The sequence below is a fragment of the Ranitomeya variabilis genome, chromosome 6 (genome assembly GCF_051348905.1).
Source record: "Ranitomeya variabilis isolate aRanVar5 chromosome 6, aRanVar5.hap1, whole genome shotgun sequence".
Lineage (NCBI taxonomy): Eukaryota > Metazoa > Chordata > Amphibia > Anura > Dendrobatidae > Ranitomeya > Ranitomeya variabilis.
The window spans coordinates 232,912,784-232,938,276 of NC_135237.1; the positions used below are offsets into that span (position 1 = coordinate 232,912,784).

At 45.7% G+C, this 25,493-nt stretch overlaps 1 protein-coding gene across 1 annotated transcript in view; it reads right to left on the bottom strand.

Annotated features, from left to right (window-relative positions):
* Positions 1-25,493, bottom strand: part of ANKRD33B (ankyrin repeat domain 33B) — a 1,884,278-nt gene that overhangs the window by 1,148,276 nt on the left and 710,509 nt on the right. The window contains exon 2 of the mRNA XM_077271670.1: positions 1,157-1,286. Coding sequence (XP_077127785.1) covers positions 1,157-1,286 — 130 coding nt within the window. The remainder of the gene's footprint in view (positions 1-1,156; positions 1,287-25,493) is intronic.

Sequence of the window (25,493 nt, forward strand, 5' to 3'; positions counted from 1 at the left end):
CTGATGGTGTTCTTGGGATCATAATCATGCTGAAAGACCCATCCACATTTCACATTCAATGCCCTTGCTGATGGAAGGAGGTTTGCACTCAAAATCTCATGATACATGGCCTCATTCATTCTTTCATGTACACTGACCATTTGTCCTGGTCCCTTTGCAGAGAAACAACCCCAAAGCATGATGTTGCCACCCCCATGCTTCACAGTAGGTATGGTATTCTTTGGATGCAACTCAGCATTCTGTCTCCTCCAAACATGACGAGTTTTGTTTCTACCAAACCATTCTTCTTTGGTTTCATCAGACCATGTGACATTCTCGTAGTACTCTTATGGATAATCCAAATGCTTTCTAGCAAACTTCAGATGGACCCGGACATGTACTGGCTTAAACAGGGGGACTCGTCTGGCACTGCAGAGTGTAGCCTTTGCTACGGTGGTCCCAGTTCTATGCATGTCATTCACTAGGTCCCCACATGCGCTTCTTGGATTTTTGCTCACCATTCTTGTGATCATTTTGGTCCCTACGGGGTGAGATCTTGTGTGAAGCCTGAGATCGAGGGAGATTATCAGTGGTCTTGTATGTCTTCCATTTCCTTATCATTGCTCCCACAGTTGATTTCATCACTCAAGCTGTTTGCCTATTGGAGATTCAGTCTTCCCTGCCTGGTGCAGGCTACAATTTTGTTTCTGGTGTCCTTCGACAGCTCTTTGGTCTTCACCATAGTGGAGTTTGGAGTGTGACTGTTTGATGTTGTTGACAGGTGTCTTTTATACTGATGACAAGTTCAAACAGGTGCTATTACTACAGATAATGAGAGGAGGACAGAGGAGCCTCTTAAAGAAGTTACAGGTCTGTGAACCAGAAATCTGGCATGTTTTTAGGTGACCAAACACTTTTATTTTCCACCATAATTTGCAAAATATATCTTGCCAAATCAGACAAGGTGATTTTCTGGATTTGTTTTCACAATTTTGACTCTCATAGTTGTGGTCTAACTATGATGTTAATTACAGGCCTCTCTCATCTTTTTAAGTGGGAGAAGTTGCACAATTGGTGGCTGACAATACTTTTTCCCCATTGTATCTCACACAGAAACTTGACCTGCAACTACTTAACTCCAGTTATTCAAAATTAATTAGAAACTAAAAAGAATTACCTGCTTGTGCAGATGTTATAAGAGGAGTGTTCCCTTCGTTGTCTTGCCAATTCACATTCACATGAGGACATTGTGACAGTGTTATTACAATATCTACATAGCCCTGATAACAGGCAACAAGAAGTCCAGTCTGTAAAAATAAAGTAAGGTTCATGATCATTATGCTCTGTAAATAAGTAGTAATAATGGCTATTTTCGTATGTATCAAAGCAAATCTGTCATCATAATATGCTTTCTAAAGATCTTGTATTACATGAAAAGGTCCTCAGCTCTATTAGCTCAAACAGAATACAATGGGACCCAAAGTAACTGACTGTATGCACAGCCATCATCAGTCAATGTTTAACAGGGCAAATACGTGAGAAATGTTAACAGTCCTTATATATTTGCATTTTACTAAGTGTCTTGACCTTTTTTACCATTTTCAGGTAGTTTAAAAAAGGAAATTTATATGTCAATTAGTCAATTATCCACGTTACAAAGGAGGGAATTTATCATGAAGTTTGCTCACTTGGTTAGGATGAGATGAAGGCATATAGGTTGACGGCTGCTGCAGATCCACAGGTCATCCACGACCAAAAGAACCATGTATTCACAGGGAATTTGTAGTTCTACTCTGCGCTGCCGCAAGGATAAATTCAGGAAAAATATCAAGGATTCTCAGTGGTTTATTCTACGCTTTTCGGGGGTCTCATGCCCCCTTCATCAGGAAATACCACACAATATGTACAGGCATCACAAGTATATATAGTTACGAGAGGACGCTGAGTTTCAAAAAAACGAGCGCCAACAAATCATATGACATGGTGTCAAAGTTCATAGCCGTCACAGGGTTAACAATTCCAGCAAGTTATATTATATACATAATGTAACAGTTTATTTTGATCAAATTGATGATGTCTTTTACTTTCAGGTAACCACTCCAGTTTACAGCATTAAAAAGAAGAAAATCAGGAGAAAAGAAAAAAGACCAGACTTCCACTGAATAGCCTTGAACTTATAATGAAAAGGTCATTCCAGTATAAAAGCAGATGCCTTACAGCTGGGCTGTCAAATAGATCAGGCGGGCTTCCTTTTACCAATAGAATTTTTATATATAATGTAAAATAAAATAATTTTTATTAATTCCCATTAAAGTACAATAAGAATAAAAACAGATTTGTTAATTAATAGTGTAGTGGTATTAAAGGAATTTCTATAAAGAGAAGTAGAACAGATCAAGCAAGTAGCAAGAGACTTTGTAAATCATTCAATTACAGAAAAAAAGAGTGAGCCCCTGCCAGAGGCGTAGCTAGGGGTTCAGCTCAGGGGGGGCGAAACATGTGAGTGGGCCCCTAACAGGCCGACATATCATTAGTGCAAACTATGTGGCAGCACATGGGCCCAAGAGTTAAGGAGGCCCATTTCTACCTCTAAATAAGGTGCAATTTTGTATTTTTAGAAGTTCTTGGGCTGCAAAGGGTCCATATATTGTTCTTGCACATGGGCCCTTTTCTGTCTGTGTCCACCTGTGGCCCTTAACCAGGTAACCATGATTGTAACTACGGTGAGTATAGGGGAACCTCAGGAGATGACCGCACTGTTATTGAAAATAAATCTCTATACAATAACCAGCACTGATATTACCGCCATACGTTAATACCACATAGTGGTAGATACCAGTCCTGCATGACATAGAGAAATCACAGTCAGGGGTGGATTAAGGGTAGCCAGGGACCCGGGCTGTTCAGACACTGTGCCCCCCCCTCGGTCATGTGACGGGGGTCATGTGACGGGGGTCATGTGATACCCGAACCAGATTATTCCAGAAAAATGGCCGGGCCCTACTCTACTGTAACCTATTAAATATTTGTTAAAATCTGCAATACAATTTAGGTATATTTTGACCAATAATATCACATACAAGGAACAAATACCACCGCGCCATGACCAGACCACAAATTACAACCACAGTGATCGAATAATATCACATACAAGGAACAAATACCACCGCCCCATGTCAAGACCACATATTACCACCACTTGGTGACCAAATAGCACATTCAAGGGACAAATACCACACCATTTCCAGACCACATATTACCACCACATAGTGACTGAATACTACAATACTGATCAGTAATTAAAAAAAAAAAACACAATACTATCACCATAAGTGCCAGTATTCACAGGAGATCTGTACTTAGTATGCAGTGTCTGTGTAGAGGTAATACAGTGATCACTGGTGACATTATACACAAGAGCGCTGTATATAATGTATAGGTAATACAGTGATCACTGATGACATTGTGCACAGGACCTCTGTATATAGTATACAGTGTATAGTGTCAGTGTATAGGTAACACTGACTCACCAGTGACGTCTCTAGGTGAAGTCCTTCATCTTTCATCCAGCACAGACTGCCATCATTTCTTCCAGCCAGGACTCGTTTCTGCAGGAAATAACACAGTTATCTCGAGCTCCGCTTGCAGAACACATTACTTAATTTTTCACAACTTCTACACTACACCACATGAAGAAAAAAAGGCGATATAGTGTCACTCTGCACAGTAACAGGACCGCCCCCCATTTAAAACAGTGTCCTCAAAAAATAAAATAAATACATCACTGCAGTAATAATATCCCTTAATTAGCCCCTATGGTAATAATATTCCCACACCCTGGCCCCGTGTGTCTCATTCCTGGCTCCAGCCATATGTTCTCCCATCCTGCCCTCATGAGTATCCATTCTACCCCATGTGATCTCCCCATCCTGCCCCATCTGTCTCCATCGTATCCATCCTGCCCCATGATCCAATCCTGCCCCATGTCTTTCATTCTGCCCCATGTCTACATTCTGCCCATGCCTCCAGTCCTGCCCCCAGTGTGTCCAGGAAACTGCCCCAGTGTGTCCAGCATATTACCCCCAGTGTGTCCAGCAATCTGCCCCAGTATGTCCAGCATATTGCCCCAGTATCCAGCAATCTGCCCCAGTGTGTCCAGCATTGCCCCCAGACAGTGTCTCTAGCAATCTGCCCCGTGTCTGACTCCAGCATATTGCCCCCAGTGTGTCCTCCAGCATTGCCCCAGTGTGTCCAGCAATCTGCCCCAGTGTGTCCTCCAGCATTGCCCCAGTGTGTCCAGCAATCTGCCCCAGTGTGTCCAGCAATCTGCCCCAGTGTCTCCAGCATTGCCCCAGTGTCTCCAGCATTGCCCCAGTGTCTCCAGCATTGCCCCAGTGTCTACAGCAATCTGCCCCAGTGTCTACAGCAATCTGCCCCAGTGTCTACAGCAATCTGCCCTCGTGTCTACAGCAATCTGCCCCAGTGTCTACAGCATTGCCCCAGTGTCTACAGCATTGCCCCAGTGTCTCCAGCAATCTGCCCCAGTGTCTCCAGCAATCTGCCCCAGTGTCTCCAGCATTGCCCCAAGTGTGTCCAGCAATCTTCCCCAGTGTCTCCAGCATTGCCCCAGTATCTACAGAAATCTGCCCCAGTGTCTACAGCAATCTGCCCGTGTCTACAGCATTGCCCCAGTGTCTACAGCATTGCCCCAGTGTCTCCAGCATTGCCCCAGTGTCTCCAGCATTGCCCCAGTGTCTACAGCAATCTGCCCCAGTGTCTACAGCAATCTGCCCCAGTGTCTACAGAAATCTGCCCCAGTGTCTACAGCAATCTGCCCCAGTGACTACAGCATTGCCCCAGTGTCTACAGCATTGCCCCAGTGTCTCCAGCAATCTGCCCCAGTGTCTCCAGCAATCTGCCCCAGTGTCTCCAGCAATCTGCCCCAGTGTCTCCAGCATTACCCCCAGTGACTCCAGCAATCTGCCCCAGTGTCTCCAGCATTGCCCCAGTGTCTACAGCAATCTGCCCCAGTGTCTACAGCAATCTGCCCCAGTGTCTACAGCTATCTGCCCCAGTGTCTACAGCTATCTGCCCCAGTGTCTACAGCATTGCCCCCAATGTGTCCACAGTCCACCGTTAACTTATAAAAAAAAAAACAAACAAAAAAAAACAGTCTCCTCACCTTACCAGCGCTCCACGCGGCGAGCTCCCTCCAGCAGCGCACACTCGCCGGCGACTGACAATGACGTCAGACGCCGGTGACGTGTGCGCTGCGGCCGACTTCAGCTGCCAGCCTCCAATTGGCTGGCTGGTGGCTGTTGTTAACTATTGACGTGCGGGCGCGCGCCCGCACGTCAATAGGAATGCGCCGCAGCGCCGGAAGGGGCCCGGTGAGCAGATGAGAAGGGGCCTGATGCGGGCTCCCTCTCTCTGCCCACCGGGTCCGAGGGGGCGGGGCACATAAATGCCGGCGGGCCGGGCATTCAGTCACACTCCGGCGGATTATCAGAGGGTCAATCTGCGGTGGCCCAGGGCCCCCCCAAGCCACTGGGCCCTGGGCTACCGCCCATATTGACCCTTTGATAATCCACCCCTGATCACAGTACAGTTATAGATGGTGACTTACAGAGGACGTACTCACTTTTCCCATCTTTTCCACCTGGCCCAGACTGACAAACTGTGTATACTATTGCTTCAACATTTTTCAGTCACGGCTCTGTGTATAGAGAGTGGCGGCTGTAACTGATGCCCCGGGACAGACTGACAGTCGGTAAAGCACTATCTGCCACCCAGTAGTTAGGCTTCAATACTTTGTAAGTGCCTACTTAATATTTAGGAGTCCCCCTATGTACAGTAATAATGGCCCCAGCATCGCTGATGAGAGCAGGAGGTCATGTGACGATTTTCTTCTATTGGGAGAAGTCAAACTTGTCTAGTCAACACGTGCAAATAGCAAACGTGGTCGCATGACCGTCTGATCACACCAGTGGTCTTGGGGTCTCATGACGGCAGGTGCACCCCATCATGATTTGGCAGTCTGTAGAGTGACTGCAGACAATTATCCCAAGCCTTTAATAAAAGGGAACCTGTCACCCCCCTAAGGCCTATTTAGGTAAAAGAGCCACGTTCCTCAGCACTAAGGCTGCATTCTGTGAAGGCGGCTCTTATGTTTTTTATCCCTAATAACCCTGAAATATTCACTTTTATAAATTGTGCGCCATACCTGTATTGATTCCGGGGGTATGTTTTCTCCCCCTGACTCAGCCGCCTCGCAGCCGTTCATCCTCCCACCGCCTCCTTTCTGTCTTGTGCCGTCACCGGCGCTCTGCAATTATTTCTCGGGCACGCGCAGTGTGCGCTGCCCTGTAACATATATCAAGTGATGTAAGTAGATCGCACCTGCGCACAGCGCCAGATTCCCAGCCCCGCAGTGTGAATAAATCATAACACACTGCGGGGCGGGATCTCGGCCCTCCGCTACACGCAGGCGCGATATCAATACATCAGCTGATGTGAGTTCCAGGGCAGCGCACACGGCGCATGCCCGAAAAATGAGAGCCCAGCCCAGGCATCGGAGCACGGTGGGATGAAGGACGGCTGGGAGGCGGCTGTGTCCGGAGACAAAAGACGTACCCCCCAGACTCAATACAGGTATGGCACGCAATTTATAAAAGTGAACATTTCAGTATTATTAGGGATCAAAAACATAAGAGCTGCCTTCACAGAATGCAGCCTTAGTGCTGCTGAATGTGGCTGGCTCTATTACCTTAATAGGCCCTGGGGGGTGACAGGTTGGTTCCCTTTAATAATTTAATTATAAGCAATTTATTCTTATAACCTAGAATGCAGCCTGTGGTTACTGTATTGTTATACATGTTAGGGGGCAGACAGACGGACGTATTTCTCATGTGAGGATCGCATCGCAATCCTCGGACTGACCGTCGGCTCTCCTGACCTGAGGCTGACAGTTGCATAGTAATTGATCACGCTGTCACGCTCATGTCAGGAGAGGTGTCAGGGCCAGTCCGAGGATTGCAATGAGATCGTCACATGAGTTATACAGTGTCTGTCTGCGCTCTTATGTTAATACTTATCCTTGTTATAATAATAACCTTCTTTGCTATGCTTGTTTAACTAATACTTAAAAAAGACCCAGCTCGCAATAATAAAAAGCCACCGACCTCCCCATCTCCAGCCCCCAAGACAGCAACTATTAGGGTATGTTTCCAAGGGGCGTATTGCTTGGGGTTTTGCTGGGGATTGGACGCTGTGTACATCCGCAGCATCGAAACCGCAGCTTCCAGATGTTACAGCATAGTGGAGGGGATTTTATGAAATCCCATCTCCACTATGCGTGCATAGACGAGGTGGCAGACCTGCGTACCCGGACATGTGGCACGTCTTACTAGACAGCAGCGTGTCTATTTATCTTGTGGAGATGCTCCGTCTCCACAAGATAAATAACACAGTCTATGAATAGGATGCGGTGATTCCACCTGTGTTCAATGAATATATGCAGAATCACCGCGCGTACAACAGGGGGAAGCGCTTTGGGCGGAGCGGGGTATCTGCTGCGTCCAAAGTGCTGCCAATACACCTCGAGGACAAATACCCTCATATATGATGGAGTGAAAATCTCATAACATTAAACAGTATAATAATAATCAGCCCCCCTGTGCCCCCTCATCAGCCCTCACAATACCCTCAAACTCTCCCATTCACCCCCGGGCCAGTACCCTGTCCCCCTCCCACAATACCACCATCCTCTCTCATTCACCCCCACAGTGCCCTGTCCCCCTGCACACCCACAATAACCCCCATCATTTCACATTTACCCCACAGTGCCCTGTCCTCCTCTCCCACTTCAGCCCCTACAATACCACAATCCTCTCACATTCACCCCCACAGTGACCATGATATGCCTAAATCGAATTACTCTAATAAATTCCATCCCCACTTACTGATGACGTTTTCAGGCAGACAGTGAGGAGAACCAGGAAGTGACCAGATAGATGCAAGGAGGGCACTAGAACCCAGCGTGCCTCAGCCAAACCCAGCATGCACACACTGCACAGCCATTAAGGAACTGCAGCTGCTGCCAGCCAGGAAGAGATTCCTTAGGTGAGACCACACTGCACTCTGCACGGAGGGAGGCTCTGCAGCCGGCATTGTGCTGCTCTCTCCCTGATACCTCAGACTCGGCAGTGGATCTCCCGGTGGGCCCCTTCAGGTGACTGGGCCCGGGGCAATGGCCCCCTCTGCCCCCCAGTAGCTACGCTACTGGCCCCTGCATACTATTATCTAGTGCAGACAAAAAACAGCAGGAGGAGAATGAATACACCACAGCCCAGCAGAGAAGGAACGAGCTACCACCGCCAGCTGGGACCTCCGGGCCATGGGATCACATCAGGGTCAATGGCATCCCCCAGGGGGCAAAGAAGGGAAAGGCACAGCAACAAATATTTAAGTAAACCTTTTTTTGTTATAATACATAGCTCACCAGAAAATGAGATACAGCTTGTTTCCAATTCAGGGAGCACAATTGTTAGCTCCCTAGAGGAAACCCAAACCTACACTCATATGAACACTAGTGTTGAGCATTCCGATACTGCAATATCGGGTATCGGTCAATACTGTATTTGCGGTATCGGAGTTCCGATATTGAGTTCCGATACTTTTAGAATATCGAATACTGGAATTGGGAGTTCCCATAATGCAATGAGCCAGTTTGATTTTATTCAGCCAATGAGGAATCCTAAGAAGTGTGGGCACATCCTGTTATGCATGTTAGGCATGTTAACTAATGGCATGGCTGTGATTGGCTGCTGAAATGAGTCATGATGCACTATAATGGAGTGTGGGCGGTGCGTGGGCAGAGACTGCATGTCTGTGTGTGCGGGCCTCTCTGGGGTCTGTGCCGGCCTCTCTGGGGTCTGTGCGGGCCTCTCAGGGGTCTTTGTGTCTGTGTGCAGGCATCGTCCCATGGGACTACAAGTCCCATCGGGCTATGCCTGCTACAATGACCGTGATTAACACATTAGCCAATGATGGGACAGTAGTAGTCCCATCATCTGGCTAATGTATTGAATGTAAAAAAAACCACAAACATGCATACTACATACTGTACATACTACATACATACAACATACTACATACATACTAAATACATACATACTACATACTGTGGTGCAGTAAAAGGTGTAGTGCTGGACGGAAGATATATTTCTCCCAGCAGGATAAGATTTGGCCTGTTATTTTTCTAAGGTTGAGGACCTGCAGTGATGTCACGATCACGTGATCAGCCCATGTGATGGGTACTGTTGTGAATTCTGCTCTTGGGCTCCCTCCGGTGGTTGTTGGTGGTAGTGCAGTTGTCTTGGGGTTGTAATCCGGGCAGGTGTTTCTGCTGATTGCAGCTCTCTTAGGTATTTAGGGTTGCAGGATCCATGAGTCCATGCCAGTTGTCCATTGTACTTGGAGGGATTGCATCTCTCTCTGACTCCTCATGCCCTGCTGCCAATTCATCTAAGATAAGTGTCTGTTTTTTTGTCTCTGTGCACACATGCAGTGTGCTTTGCAATTCAGTGCAATTTATTGTGTTTTTGTCCAGCTTAGACTTTGTTTGGATTTTTCAGTCATGCTGGATTCTCAGGAGATGCAGATATACTTTCTATGTCTTTAGTTAGATGTAGTTTATTTGTATTATCTGCTGTGGATATTTTTAGGATTTTAATACTGACCGCTTAGAATTCTGTCCTATCCTTTTCTGTTTAGCTAGAAGTGCCTCTTGTGCTAAATCCTGTTTTTCTGCCTGCGTGTGTTTTTCCTCTTATACTCACAGTCAATATTTGTGGGGGGCTGCCTATCCTCTGGGGTTCTGCTCTGAGGCAAGATAGAATTCCCATTTCCATCTATAGGGGTATTTAGTCCTCCGGCTGTGTCGAGGTGTCTAGGACGTGTTAGGTACATCCCACGGCTACTTCTAGTTGCGGTGTTAGTTTAGGGTTGCAGTCAGTACAGGTACCACAAACTCCTGAGAAAGTCTCTCATGCGGCTCCAAGGTCACCGGATCATAACAGTACAACTGGACAACAATGAGTTAAATGCATCTCAGAAGTAGGGAAGAAAGAGCCATTTTTTTTTCTGTAGCCTGCTTTGTCTTTTCTTCCCTCTTTTCCTCTGGGTGACTGAGGAGTCTTGTGCTAGCATGGATGTTCAGGGATTAGTTTCTCGTATAGACCAGCTTGCGGCTAGGGTACAGGGTATTTTTGATTATATTGTTCAGACTCCGCTTTTAGAGCCTAGGATTCCTACTCCTGATTTGTTTTTTGGGGACAGGTCCAAATTTTTGAGTTTTAAAAACAATTGTAAACTGTTTTTTGCTCTGAAGCCTCGTTCCTCTGGTGATCCCATTCAGCAGGTTAAAATTGTCATCTCCCTGCTGCGTGGCGACCCTCAGGATTGGGCATTTTCCCTGGAATCTGGGAATCCGGCCTTGCATATTGTAGATGCCTATTTTCAGGCTCTAGGATTATTATATGATGAACCAAATTCTGTGGATCAAGCGGAGAAGACCTTGTTGGCCCTGTCTCAGGGTCAAGAAGCGGCAGAATTGTTTTGTCAGAAATTTAGAAAATGGTCTGTGCTGACTAAATGGAATGAAGAAAAAAGACAAGGCGCCCCCAATGTGTCACACTGTTTAAAAAACACACATGCAATCCTTTGTAGGGAATGTGCTCACCTATTGAAGTTGTGAAACTGGGTCACAACTCCCAAGAAGGCATAATCGTAGCAGCAGGTCTCCACAAGAATCCAAAAGGATGCTGGAGGTAATAGTCTTAGGCGAACTGAAGACTGCGCACACGAGGTAGATTTAGGGTGGTTTATTGAAGCCTATGCGTTTCAAGAGCTATCTTGCTCTCTTCTTCAGGGCCTATATGCCCTGAAGAAGAGAGCAAGATAGCTCTTGAAACGCGTAGGCTTCAATAAACCACCCTAAATCTACCTCGTGTGCGCGGTCTTCAGTTCGCCTAATACTAAATGGAATGAGGATGCTTTGGCGGCAATTTTCAGAAAGGGTCTTTCTGAATCTGTTAAAGATGTTATGGTGGGGTTTCCCACGCCTGTTGGTCTAAGTGATTCTATGTCTCTGGCCATTCAGATTGATCGGCGCTTGCGGGAGCGCAGAACTGTGCGCGCTGTGGCATTGTCCTCAGAGCAGATGCCTGAGCCTATGCAGTGTGATAGGATTCTGTCTAGAACGGAACAACAAGGATTCAGGCGTCAGAATAGATTGTGTTTTTATTGTGGCGATGCTTCTCATGTCATTTCAGTCTGCCCAAAGCGTACAAAGAGAATCGCTAGTTCTGTTACCATCGGAACTGTACAACCTAAATTTCTGTTATCTGTGACCTTGATCTGCTCATTGTCGTCATTTTCTGCCATGGCGTTTGTGGACTCAGGCGCCGCTTTGAACTTAATGGACTTTGAATTTGCCAGGCGTTGTGGTTTCCCCTTACAGTCTTTGCAGAACCCTATTCCTTTAAGGGGCATTGATGCTACACCTTTGGCTAAAAATAAGCCCCAGTTTTGGACACAGGTGACCATGTGCATGGCACCAGCCCATCAGGAAGATTGTCGTTTTCTGGTGTTGCATAATTTGCATGATGCTATTGTGCTGGGTTTTCCATGGTTGCAGATACATAATCCTGTGTTGGATTGGAAGTCTATGTCTGTGACTAGTTGGGGTTGTCAGGGGGTTCATAATGACGTTCCTGTGATGTCAATCTCCTCTTCCTCCTCTTCTGAAGTTCCAGAGTTTTTGTCTGATTTTCAGGATGTATTCGATGAGCCCAAGTCCAGTTCTCTTCCACCGCACAGGGACTGTGATTGTGCTATTGACTTGATTCCAGGCTGTAAGTTTCCTAAGGGCCGACTTTTCAACCTGTCTGTGCCGGAACATACCGCCATGCCGAGTTATGTTAAGGAGTCTTTGGAGAAAGGGCATATTCGGCCATCTTCTTCACCGTTGGGAGCGGGATTTTTTTTGTTGCTAAGAAGGATGGCTCCTTGAGACCCTGTATTGATTATCGCCTCTTGAATAAGATCACGGTCAAGTTTCAATACCCTTTACCTTTGCTTTCCGATTTGTTTGCCAGGATTAAGGGGGCTAGTTTGTTTACTAAAATTGACCTTCGGGGGGCATATAATCTTGTTCGTATTAAGCAGGGTGACGAATGGAAAACTGCGTTTAATACGCCCGAGGGCCATTTTGAATACCTTGTGATGCCATTCGGGCTCTCTAATGCTCCATCTGTTTTTCAGTCCTTCATGCATGATATCTTCCAGAATTATCTTGATAAATTCATGATTGTATATTTGGATGACATCTTAATTTTTTCCGAGATGATTGGGAGTCTCATGTGAAACAGGTCAGGATGGTATTTCAGATCCTTCGTGATAATGCTTTATTTGTGAAGGGGTCTAAGTGTCTCTTTGGAGTGCAGAAGGTTTCTTTTTTGGGCTTCATTTTTTCTCCCTCATCTATACAGATGGATCCGGTTAAGGTTCAGGCCATTCATGATTGGATTCAGCCCACATCTGTGAAGAGCCTTCAGAAATTTTTGGGCTTTGCTAATTTTTATCGCCGTTTCATTGCTAACTTCTCCAGTGTGGTTAAACCCCTGACCGATTTGACGAAAAAGGGCGCTGATGTAACGAATTGGTCCCCTGTGGCTGTCTCTGCCCTTCAGGAGCTTAAACGCCGATTTACTTCTGCTCCGGTGTTGCGTCAGCCAGATGTTTCTCTTCCGTTTCAGGTTGAGGTTGACGCTTCTGAGATTGGGGCAGGGGCCGTTTTGTCTCAGAGGAATTCTGATGGTTCCTTGATGAAACCGTGTGCCTTCTTTTCCCGTAAGTTTTTGCCTGCTGAACACAATTATGATGTCGGCAATAGGGAGTTGTTGGCTATGAAGTGGGCATTTGAGGAATGGTGACATTGGCTTGAGGGAGCCAAGCACCGTATTGTGGTCTTGACCGATCATAAAAATCTGATTTACCTCGAATCTGCCAAACGGCTGAATCCTAGACAGGCTCGATGGTCCCTGTTTTTCTCCTGTTTTGATTTTGTGGTCTTGTATCTTCCGGGTTCTAAGAATGTTAAGGCTGATGCCCTCTCTAGGAGTTTTTTGCCTGATTCTCCTGAGGTATTGGAGCTGGTCGGCATTCTGAAGGAAGGGGTGGTCCTTTCTGCCATTTCCCCTGATTTGCGACGGGTTCTGCAGGAATTTCAGGCTGACAAACCTGACCGCTGTCCAGTGGGGAAACTGTTTGTTCCTGATAGATGGACTAGTAGAGTGATTTCTGAGGTTCATTGTTCTGTGTTGGCTGGCCATCCTGGTATTTTTGGTACCAGAGATTTGGTTGGTAGGTCCTTTTGGTGGCCTTCTTTGTCGCGTGATGTGCGTTCTTTTGTGCAGTCCTGTGGGACTTGTGCGCGGGCCAAGCCTTGTTGTTCCCATGCAAGTGGGTTGCTTTTGCCTTTGCCGGTCCCTGAGAGGCCCTGGACGCATATTTCTATGGATTTTATTTCAGATCTTCCGGTTTCCCAGAGGATGTCGGTTATCTGGGTGGTTTGTGACCGGTTTTCTAAGATGGTTCATTTGGTGCCTTTGCCTAAATTGCCTTTCTCTTCTGATTTGGTTCCGTTGTTTTTTCAGCATGTGGTTCGTTTGCATGGTATTCCGGAGAATATTGTGTCCGACAGAGGTTCCCAGTTTGTTTCTAGGTTTTGGCGGGCCTTTTGTGCTAGGCTGGGCATTGATTTGTCTGTTTCTTCCGCATTTCCTCCTCAGACAAATGGCCAGACCGAGCGAACTAATCAGACTTTGGAAACTTATTTGAGATGCTTTGTGTCTGCTGATCAGGATGATTGAGTGGCTTTCTTGCCATTGGCCGAGTTTGCCCTTAATAATCGGGCTAGTTCGGCTACCTTGGTTTCGCCCTTCTTTTGTAATTTTGGTTTTCATCCTTGTTTTTCTTCGGGGCAAGTTGAGCCTTCTGATTGTCCTGGTGTGGATTCTATGGTTGACAGGTTGCAGCAGATTTGGGCTCATGTGGTGGACAATTTGGTGTTGTCTCAGGAAGAGGCTCAGGGTTTTGCTAACCGTCGTCGGTGTGTTGGTTCCTGGCTTCGGGTTGGGGATTTGGTCTGGTTGTCTTCCCGTCATGTTCCTATGAAGGTTTCTTCCCCTAAGTTTAAGCCTCGGTTTATTGGTCCTTATAGGATTTCTGAGATTATCAATCCGGTGTCTTTTTGTTTGGCCCTTCCGGCCTCTTTTGCTATCCATAATGTTTTCCATAGATCTTTATTGCGGAAATATGTGGTGCCTGTTGTTCCCTCGGTTGATCCTCCTGCTCCTGTGTTGGTTGATGGGGAGTTGGAGTATGTGGTTGAGAAGATTTTGGATTCTCGCTTTTCGAGGCGGATGCTTCAGTACCTTGTCAAATGGAACGGTTATGGCCAGGAGGATAATTCTTGGGTTTTTGCCTCTGATGTCCATGCTGCTGATTTGGTCCGTGCTTTTCATCTGGCTCGTCCTGATCGGCCTGGGGGCTCTGGTGAGGGTTCGGTGACCCCTCTTCAAGGGGGGGTACTGTTGTGAATTCTGCTCTTGGGCTCCCTCCGGTGGTTGTTGGTGGTAGTGCAGTTGTCTTGGGGTTGTAATCCGGGCAGGTGTTTCTGCTGATTGCAGCTCTATTAGGTATTTAGGGTTGCAGGATCCATGAGTCCATGCCAGTTGTCCATTGTACTTGGAGGGATTGCATCTCTCTCTGGCTTCTCATGCCCTGCTGCCAATTCATCTAAGATAAGTGTTTGGGCTCTCATGCACACATGCAGTGTGCTTTGCAATTCAGTGCAATTTATTGTGTTTTTTCCAGCTTAGACTTTGTTTGGATTTTTCAGTCATGCTGGATTCTCAGGAGATGCAGATATACTTTCTATGTCTTTAGTTAGATGTAGTTTATTTGTATTATCTGCTGTGGATATTTTTAGGATTTTAATACTGACCGCTTAGAATTCTGTCCTATCCTTTTCTGTTTAGCTAGAAGTGCCTCTTGTGCTAAATCCTGTTTTTCTGCCTGCGTGTGTTTTTCCTCTTATACTCACAGTCAATATTTGTGGGGGGCTGCCTTTCCTCTGGGGTTCTGCTCTGAGGCAAGATAGAATTCCCATTTCCATCTATAGGGGTATTTAGTCCTCCGGCTGTGTCGAGGTGTCTAGGACGTGTTAGGTACATCCCACGGCTACTTCTAGTTGCGGTGTTAGTTTAGGGTGGCGGTCAGTACAGGTACCACCTACTCCTAAGAAAGTCTCTCATGCGGCTGCAAGGTCACCGGATCATAACAGGGTACCTCACCTGTGGGTATGGCTATAGACTATGTAATGGAGTTTCTTTTGTTTGGCACATGTTGTTCTGTGTGTGGAGCTAGGCTGGAATGAGCCTGAACTTTTTTTCTCTGCCACATATGCTGCAAAGGTTGGTGACAAGACTGTTAGCAACCCTGGGAATGGCACCTGGCGGATGCTGCTGACCTGGCAGCTGCTTAGTTAAGCCCGTCCCATGCAAGGGTGAGTCTGAGACCAGTGGTTCTCCAAGCTGGAGTATGTTTGGTTTTTCTCTTACTTTCTGTAATGGACTGTTTAAAGTGACAATAAACCACTGAAGTTTGGACTGAAAGCCTGTGTGTTGCCTCATTACTGTGGCCCTGCCACTGCTCACCAGAGCAAATCCCTACAATACATACAACATACTACATACATACTACGTACAACATACTAAATACATACTACATACATACTACATGCAACATACTACATACAACATACATACTACATACATACATACTACATACATACAATATACTGCATACATACTACGTACAACATACTACATACATACTACATACATACTACGCACAACATACTACATACATACATACTACATACATACTACATACAACATACTACATACATACATACTACATACATACTACGTACAACATACTACATAAATACAACATTCTACATACATTCTACATACATACTACATACATACAATATATTACATACTACATACATACTATGTACAACATACTACATACATACTACATACACACTACGTACAACATACTACATACATACAGCATACTACATACATACTACATACAACATACTACATACAAACATACATACTACATACAATACATTCATACATTACATACAATAATACATATAGACCTACAGTACATATAACATAGAGTACATAATCACCATCACTTGTCACTTTGATCCCCGAAGCCAGTGTCTCTTGTAAAAAATATTAAAATAACAAACAAACAATATACTCCCTGATCCGCAGAAATCCACGAGTGTCCCACGACGATCTCCCGTGGAGAGCAGCAGCATCAGCTGATGCGACCGCTCTCTAGGGTCTCCAGGAATACAATGACGGGAGGGAGGTATCCTTCCGCACTGTATTCCTCCGCCACTGTAAAAAATAGTCCCTAGTCTCACTTTTGGCACTGCTATGTGAGAAAGTTCCCACGCAGCAAATGTCATAAAGTGAGACCTTTGAACTACAGTAACCTCTCAGTGATGCACTGCAGAAGCCATTGTCTCCTGTTAGTGTGTCACTGGAGGTCCCATAGAGCAGTGACATCACCCAATGTCACTGTTCTATAGGGGAGATCGTCATGGGACACTCATTATTAATTGGACTGCATCGGACAGGGAGTATATGGTTTATTATTTTATGTTTTTTGCAGGCGCTGAAGTAAGGTAAGTATAGTTAAATTAAGAATAATAAAATACTTTTTTCTGGCTGTGTCTTTATTTTGTTTTTAACCCTTTCACTACTCTTGGATTAATAATGGATAGACGTCTTATTGACGCCTCTCCATTATTAACCCGGCTTAATGTCACCTTACAATAGCAAGGTGACATTAACCCCTTATTACCCCATATCCCAACGCTACTCGGGAGTGGGAAGAGAGGGGCTAAGTGCCGGAATTGGCGCATCTTACAGATGTGCCTTTTCTGGGGCAGCTGTGGACTGGTATTTGTAGCCGGGGGCAATATTCATGGCCCTTCTCTAGGCTATGAATATCAGCCCGCAGCTGTCTGCATAGCCTTTCTGGCTACAAAATATAGGGGGACCCCACGTAATTTTTTTTTGGGGGGTCCCCCTATTTTAATAGCCTGTAAAGGCTACATAGACAGCTGCGGGCTGATATTCATAGCCTGGGAGGGGCCGTGGGTATTACCCCCTTCCCAGGCTACAAATATTGGCCCCAGGCCGTCGGCTTTCCCCCTCTGGTGCAAAAAATTTCGTGGGAACCCACGCCTTTTTTTTCCAGTTTTTTTCTTTATGTTCATTAATCAACATCTGCTATATATACATAGATGTTTCTATCTATATAGCTATCTGGCTGATTTCACACATCAGGTTTTTGCCGTCAGGCACAATCCGGAGAGTTTTGAAAAAAAAACAATCCGTTTTTTTTTTCTGCTGGATCCGTTATTTCTCATAGAGTTGTATTAGTGCCGGATCGCAAACCCTCATCTACAAATTCTTTATTGCATGCATCCTCCTCCCATCCCAATCATGTCATACGCGCTATCCCCACTGGCCAGTTTCTTCGCCTACGTAGGCTATGCTCCACGGAGGAGACATTTTTGGAACAAGCAGATGATCTAAGGGAAAGGCTATTGGCACGGGGGCATAGCAAGCGTAATATTAAGAAAGCCTTCAATAGGGCGGCGGTACTTTTCAACATCTTGCACAAATGGAATCGAGATGGATCTGGACCTTACATACGGTCCATCCAGCAGGGTTAAATGAGAATATTAGCTATGCCCCATTTTTGTGAACACTGGTATCGTGTTGTGTATAGAGACAATGTCCGAGGAGGATTGTATTTGGCAATTTGTTTTTATTTTTGTTTTTATTTTTATTTTTGTTTTTAACTGTTACATTTTTTCCTAGTTTTCTCCTAGTTTTGACCCGTGTTTCACCCCGTTCGATGTGATGTGATAGAAACTGCCCATCTGAGGATGTCTTCTGGTTTGGCTGGAGGAAGCACATGAGGCACCTTACTGTGTATCGCAGCCCCACTTGGTGTGAAATGGAACGATTTATGGACTATCCTTGTGATGCTAGGATATATTGATATACTCATATTGTGTCTGTGTATTAATAATAATATGTGTCCAAGTTTCAGCCCACCTATGTATTCTGATGTCTTTATTTTTACTTTTAGAGCTATAGACTGTTATGATGTCCGCTGTATGTGTTTCTGCAATCTATGAAATTGTGAACACAGTTGCTATGCATTTGCGCATCTTTGGCGGATATCATTATTAATTTGTAGAGGTTGCATGTCTCCAGTGGTGCCATGTTGAGTAGTTGGCTGCGATCTATGTTGTGACAGCCTGTGTGTTATTCCACGCCCCCTATTTGTTACATTCTTTTAGGGGTTAATAGCACCTGTATTACAACCATACAATAAGTTTCGGATTGTTGAGTATTACAGTGTTGGCACCATTTACTGTGTTGATCTCGCAGCCTTATAGTATTATGTTCAATACATGGTGGTTTCGCATTAGCGCATTTACCTTTTTGTAGTTGAGCGCTTGCCTGGCAGGCTGCGCATGCGCGCTTCCCGATCTCGGGTGGGTGCCGGAGATCACGTGGGGCCCCCGTGGTCTCCTCCCCTCACCATGAGGCCGGTGCGCGCTAAGCGTTGACGTTGGCATGGCAGCGCTCCTTCACTTCCGGTACATGTGCGCTGGATACTTCCGGGGTCATTACTTCTTAAGACACGCGTCTGTGTTAGTTCAGTGCCCCCTGACGAAGGTTGTTTACCGAAACGCGCGTTGGGGCGGAGGCGTGTGCCAGGAGAGTCCCCTTCAATTGCGGTGGGTAATTATTTGTTATGGTATGTTCTCTGCTTATTTCATCAATTGTGTGGCGCTGTTGGTTTTTGTAATCAAGCATTTGCTGGTATTTTGTCATTGTTATATTGCCACGGCATCTAGCATGCAGATTTAACATACGGTAATATAGAAGTGTGCCTGGCATTAAGCACATGTAATGACTAAGATGCACATTCTGATTTGTGGCCCACCACTTTAGTGATTATCTGACCTCCTGTCACATGCCTCCTGCCATTGCCTGTGCAGCTTTTTTCTAGTTGTTTTCTGTTTGTTTTCATTTCCTCATGCCTGATATAATATTTTTAATAATAAAAATTTTGATAGTTTTATACTTCAGACTGTATGTCATCTTTTTCTGAGTCAGTAGTGCCGGATTGCGCCTGATGGCCACATGTTTTTGCCGGATCTGTGAAAAAAAGCTGTTTCCACCGGACGGAAAACACATACAGAGGAACGGTTTTTCTGTCCGGCGAAAAACCGCACAACGATGGATCCGGTGAAAAATGTATGAAACTGAGATGTGTAATGAAGAATCCGGCCTCTGAATCTATTTTTTCATGCATATTTCCATTCAAATCATGCACATTTTCCATTTATTTATTTATTTCCAAAAACTGCATCAAAACCGCGCAAAAATCGCATCAAAACTGCAACCAACCTGCATCAAAAACGCACCACAAACTGCATCAAAACTGCATAAAAAAACGCATCAAAACTGCACCAAGACTGCATCAAAAACAGCACGCAAACCTGCATCATAACTGCATCAAAATTACATCAAAAACTGCACCAAAAACTGCACCAAAAACCGCACCAAAAACCGCACCAAAAACTGCATCAAAAACTGCATCAAAACTGCACCAAAACTGCATGAAAAACCGCACCACAAACTGCATCAAAACTGCATCAAAAACACATCAAAACTGCATCAAGACTGCATCAAAAACCGCACCAAAACTGCAAAAAAACTGCTTCATAACTGCACCAAAAACTGCATCAAAAACTTCACCAAATCCGCACCAAAAACTGCATCAAAAACTTCACCAAATCCGCATCAAAAACTGCACCAAAACTGCACCAAAAACTGCATCAAAACTGCATCATTACTGCACCAAAAACTGCATCAAAAACGCACCACAAACTGCATCAAAACTGCACCAGTTTTTGTTGCAGGTTTTGATGCAGTTTTTGGTGCAGTTTTAATGCAGTTTTTGATGCAGTTTTGGTGCGGTTTTTTATGCAGTCTTGGCGTAGTTTTGATGCGTTTTTGATGCAGTTTTTCGTGCAGTTTTTGCACGGTTTTGATGCAGTTTTTGGAAATAAATAAATAAACGGAAAATGTGCATGATTTGAATGGAAACATGCATGAAAAAACGGATTCGGAGGCCAGATTCATCATTTCACATCTCAGTTTCATACCTTTTTCGCCGGATCCATCGCTGTGCGTTTTTTCGCCGGACAGAAAAACCATTCCTCTGTATGTGTTTTCCGTCCGGCGGAAACAGCTTTTATGACGGATCTGGGAAAAAACGGATGAAACGTGTGGCCATGAGGTGCAATCCGGCGCTAATACAACTCTATGAGAAATAACAGATCCAGCAGATAAAAAAACGGATCGTTTTTTTTTCAAAACTCGCCGGATTGTGCCTGACGGCAAAAACCTGATGTGTGAAATTAGCCAGATAGTTATATGGATAGAAACATATATGTATCTATAGATATATATATATATATATATGGATATAGCCATAGATAGGCCGATGTTGATTAATGAACACAAAGAAAAAAACAGGAAAAAAAAATGGCGTGGGCTCCCGTGCAATTTTCTGCACCAGAGGGGGAAAGCCGACGGCCGGGGGCCAATATTTGTAGCCTGGGAAGGGGGTAATACCCATGGCCCCTCCCATGCTATGAATATCAGCCCGCAGCTGTCTGCGTAGCCTTTACAGGCTATTAAAATAGGGGGACCCCCCCAAATAAAAAATTACATGGGGTCCCCCTATATTTTACAGCCAGAAAGGCTACGCAGACAGCTGCGGGCTGATATTCATAGCCTACAGAAGGGCCATGAATATTGCCCCCCGGCTACAAATACCAGTCCACAGCCACCCCAGAAATGGCACATCTGTAAGATGCACCAATTCCGCCACTTAGCCCCTCTCTTCCCACTCCCGAGTAGCGGTGGGATATGGGGTAATAAGGGGTTAATGTCACTTTGCTATTGTAAGGTGACATTAAGCTGGGTTAATAATGGAGAGGCGTCAATAAGACGCCTATGCGTTATTAATCCTAGAGTAGTGAAATGGTTAAAAACAAAATAAAGACACAGCCAGAAAAGTATTTTATTATTCTTAATTTAACCATACTTACCATACTTCAGTGCCTGCAAAAAACATAAAATAATAAACCATATACTCCCTGTCTGACGCAGTCCAATTAATAACGAGTGTCCCAAGATGATCTCCCCTATACAACAGTGACATCGGGTGATGTCATTGCTCTATAGGACCTCCAGTGACACACTGACAGGAGACAATGGCTCCTGCAGTGCATCACTGAGAGGTTACTGTAGTTCACTGGTCTCACTTTATGGCATTTGCTGCTTGGGAACTTTCTCACACAGCAGTGCCAAAAGTGAGACTTGGGACTATTTTTTACAGAATACAGTGCGGAAGGATACCTTCCTTCCGTCATTGTATTCCTGGAGACCCTAGAGAGCGGTCGCATCATCTGATGCTGCTGCTCTCCACGGGAGATTGTCGTGGGACACTCATGGATTTCTGCGGATCAGGGAGTATATTGTTTGTTTGTTATTTTAATATTTTTTTACAGGTGACACTGGCTTCGGTGATCAAAGTGACAAGTGTTGATGATTATGTACTCTTTGTTTTATGTACTGTATGTCTATATGTATGTATTGTATGTAATGTATGAATGTATTGTATATAGTATGTATGTATTATGTATGTATGTTGCATGTTGCATGTATGTTGTATGTATGAGTACACGTCCAAAAATTTAGTAAAAATCAATACAAATTTTATTATACAGTATTCATCATATATATAAATATAACATTACAAAAACAATAAAACATTGTGAGAGTGAGAAGAACTAGGGAGACAACACTGAGAAAAAGTCGCGACTGATGCCGTACATGCGCCGTAACGAGTGGCACCTGATGGGGATTCGCTGACCTCATAAATACGGGATTAACACACAGAACAGCACTGCCCCCTGACAAAGCCAACGCGAAACGCGCGTTGGGGCTCCGGTGGTCACCCCGGGTGGTCTGCAGAATGGGTAAGATTTAGGGTATAATATGTGGCACTTCACGCACTTTACCGGACTTGTTATGATTTTTGGGATGCACTATATGCAGTCTAATATTGAAACATTTTTCGCTATATATCCCTTATCTGCCCAGTGAAATGCAATTTTGGCTTTATACTTGATACGCGGACCCTCTTCTGGGGTGGCCTTTACTTTTTCTCATTGTTGTCTCCCTAGTTCTTCTCACTGTCACAATGTTTTATTGTTTTTGTAATGTTATATTTATATATATGATGAATACTGTATAATAAAATTTGTATTGATTTTTTACTAAATTTTTGGACGTGTACTCCTATTTTTCCTTTCTGTATTTATTCGTGGCATTTGGAGTGTCCTTAGTATTGATGGCTATGCGATCTCTGGTGTGTACTTCCTGACCACATGACTACATGCATGTGTGAGAGATTGCTTGTGTCTTGGTCCATGTTGGGCTGTTTTCATTATGTTGTATGTATGTTGCATGTATGTAGTATGTATATAGTATGTTGGATGTATGTAGTATGTATGTAGTATGTATGTATGTATGTTGTATGTAGTATGTATGTAGCAAGTTGTATGTATGTAGTATGTTGTATGTATTATGTTGTATGTAGTATGCATGTTGGTGGGTTTTTTTTACATTCAACACATTAGCCGGATGATGGGACTACTACTGTCCTATCTTTGGCTGTGTCAATCACTGTCACTGTAGCAGGCATAACCCGATGGGACTTGCAGTCTCATCGGATGATGCCTGCATGCACACACACCCCCAGGGACCCCCCCATAGCCCGCCGCAGACCCCCGACAGCCCGGCACAGACCCCCGATAGCCTGCTGCAGACCCCCGAGAGCCCGCCGCAGACTCCCGACAGCCCGGCACAGACCCCCAGCAGCCCCTCAATCCCTGCAGACCCTCGCGATCACCGCACACAGACACACACATCTTCCCTGCACACATACAGTCTCCACCCACACTCCGCCCGCGCAGTGTCATGGGGAGACAAGGAGGGCGAGAGCTAATAACCCGGGCCCCTGCAATTTCCCTCAGACTAGGGAAACCCTGTCTGACCCTCTACCTGAAGTTTACACTGAAGGTGTGCATGTTCAGGCCTCCACCCTCACCCTGACTACTGATTCAGCCCTAGACTGAACACCACCGCCCACCACCCAGTGAATGCAATAGACCAATACCCACAGTTAACAAACAAGGATAAAGGAAAATATACACCACGCCGCAGTCACTCAGGAATACACTATAAATGTGCAGGGCAAAATAAATACAAATATAGGAAGGAGTAAATAAGACAAAGGAAAATACACCACCAGCAACGATTCTCCAACAACCAGCTCTCCACTCCGGACCGAGATAACTACGGGTAAGACAGAAGCTATAATCGGCGACGCCCAAAGATCAGGAGAACTATTTAAAGGAAATGGGTATGGCCCAGCTTCCAATCCGAGGATCAGATAAATTAACCCCGGAGCAGCCAGACAAAAACTAGCCGACGCCAATGAGCAAACAGTGGTCAAACGCGGAATTACCGCTGTCTGTCAGACGACCTGGTCTGAACAGTGTCCGACATGACACGCGGATTACTGCTGAAAAAAAGAGCAAATTCTACAAAGGTAGTGCAGCGCCCCAGAGTCCTGGTCATTGCAGTAACGTCGCTCTGCCGCTAAGGGGAGTGATGTTGCGTCTGATTGCACTAGGGGAGTTCACCTGACCAGGTATCACACACTACACTTCACACTCCGGCCACCAGGGGGGGTGGTTCTATCTAGTAGGCCACTCCTCACACTCTGGTAAAACTGGGGGTTGGACAGGAAGACAGAAAGAGAAGTAACTGGGAAGAGCTAGAGAGAGGACCTGTCAGGGATGGGATCCTGGCAGACTCCTAAGAGAACAACGAACAAGTGAGCAACGGGAATACAGCAAAGAGGCAATAGGACCAGAAGGAGTCGTGCTGTAAGATCGAGGCAACATCCTTCTGAGGCGCAAACAGTCGGTGGCCGGAACGCCGAGAAAGTAAGAGACTTTAAGCATTACTTCAAGCCATGGCAGGACAGCCAATTATAGGTTGGCTGTCTCACTTAAACACCTAAGCAGACAACGGAGGCAGCTGTGGGAGAGGGGAGACTCGAGTCCCGGAAGAACTCCAGGCCTACCCCATCATACGGGTGCGTCCTAGCCATATCACCTGGGGGACGGAGAGAGAACGAACATCAGAGGCAGACAGAATCAGTTGTGAGGACTATCCCGGGTTGTTCAGCAGGGAAGGACTACAACACATAGGCGCTAGCAGGTAGACGCTGATTCTCACCTGTCAAGGGAACTCCTAATGTGCCTTTGGACCGGCCGGTCTCAGACAGCCCTGTTAACAGTGCTCTGGATTGACTATCTTGAAGCCTTCAGTAAAGAGGTAAAGAGACTGCAACCTGGTGTCCCCGTTATTTACTGCGACCTGCACCGCACCACCACAACATCATCACCGTCCTCCACCATCATTGTACGCCCCTCAGCAGGGTCACGGACCTGGTCTAGCCACTGTGACAACCCCAGAACAGAGACTCAGAGGGCCGGTACCGGGTACCCCTCGGCCCTGCGGCAGTGGGGGCGCTACAACTTGGCGTCACGAACAGGATCTACTTAAGCCTGAAGAATCAGGTCATGTGTGCCTTGGAACTGTGATTTATTGTGCTTGGACTGTGATTTATTGCAAAGACTGTGCATTGTTATTGCCGCCAAGAGTTCCCGCCACAATTCACCATCACTGTGCACGGAGGGAGGAGCCTTAGCTTCATGGGTGGAACCGGTCAAAAAGAAGCGCGGAACGAGAAAGCGCGGTAAAGTGCCAACCCCGGAAGAGGAACTCCGACCTCCAGCTGGTTAGTGGGAGGAAGGGACAGCCATGTCTGAGTCAGGGGGAGCGGAGGCGGCGGTCGCAGCCATGGACGCAGAGGCAGCTCCGGTCCCCATAGCGGATGTAGCTGCGGCCCTAATACCACCACCGGTGGCCGCAGAGCCCGCTGCCCCCATCAGCCAGTCGGACACTGCTGCTACCACAAAGGCCATAATGCCCTTCTCTATGCCGTACCTGCCCGGAGCGGCCTGGCTCCCGCGATACTCCGGGGAGTCGTACACATTAACTGATTTTAAAGAAGGAATCTGCAGTCTGCTCGAGTTCTATCCCCTGACGGAGCCT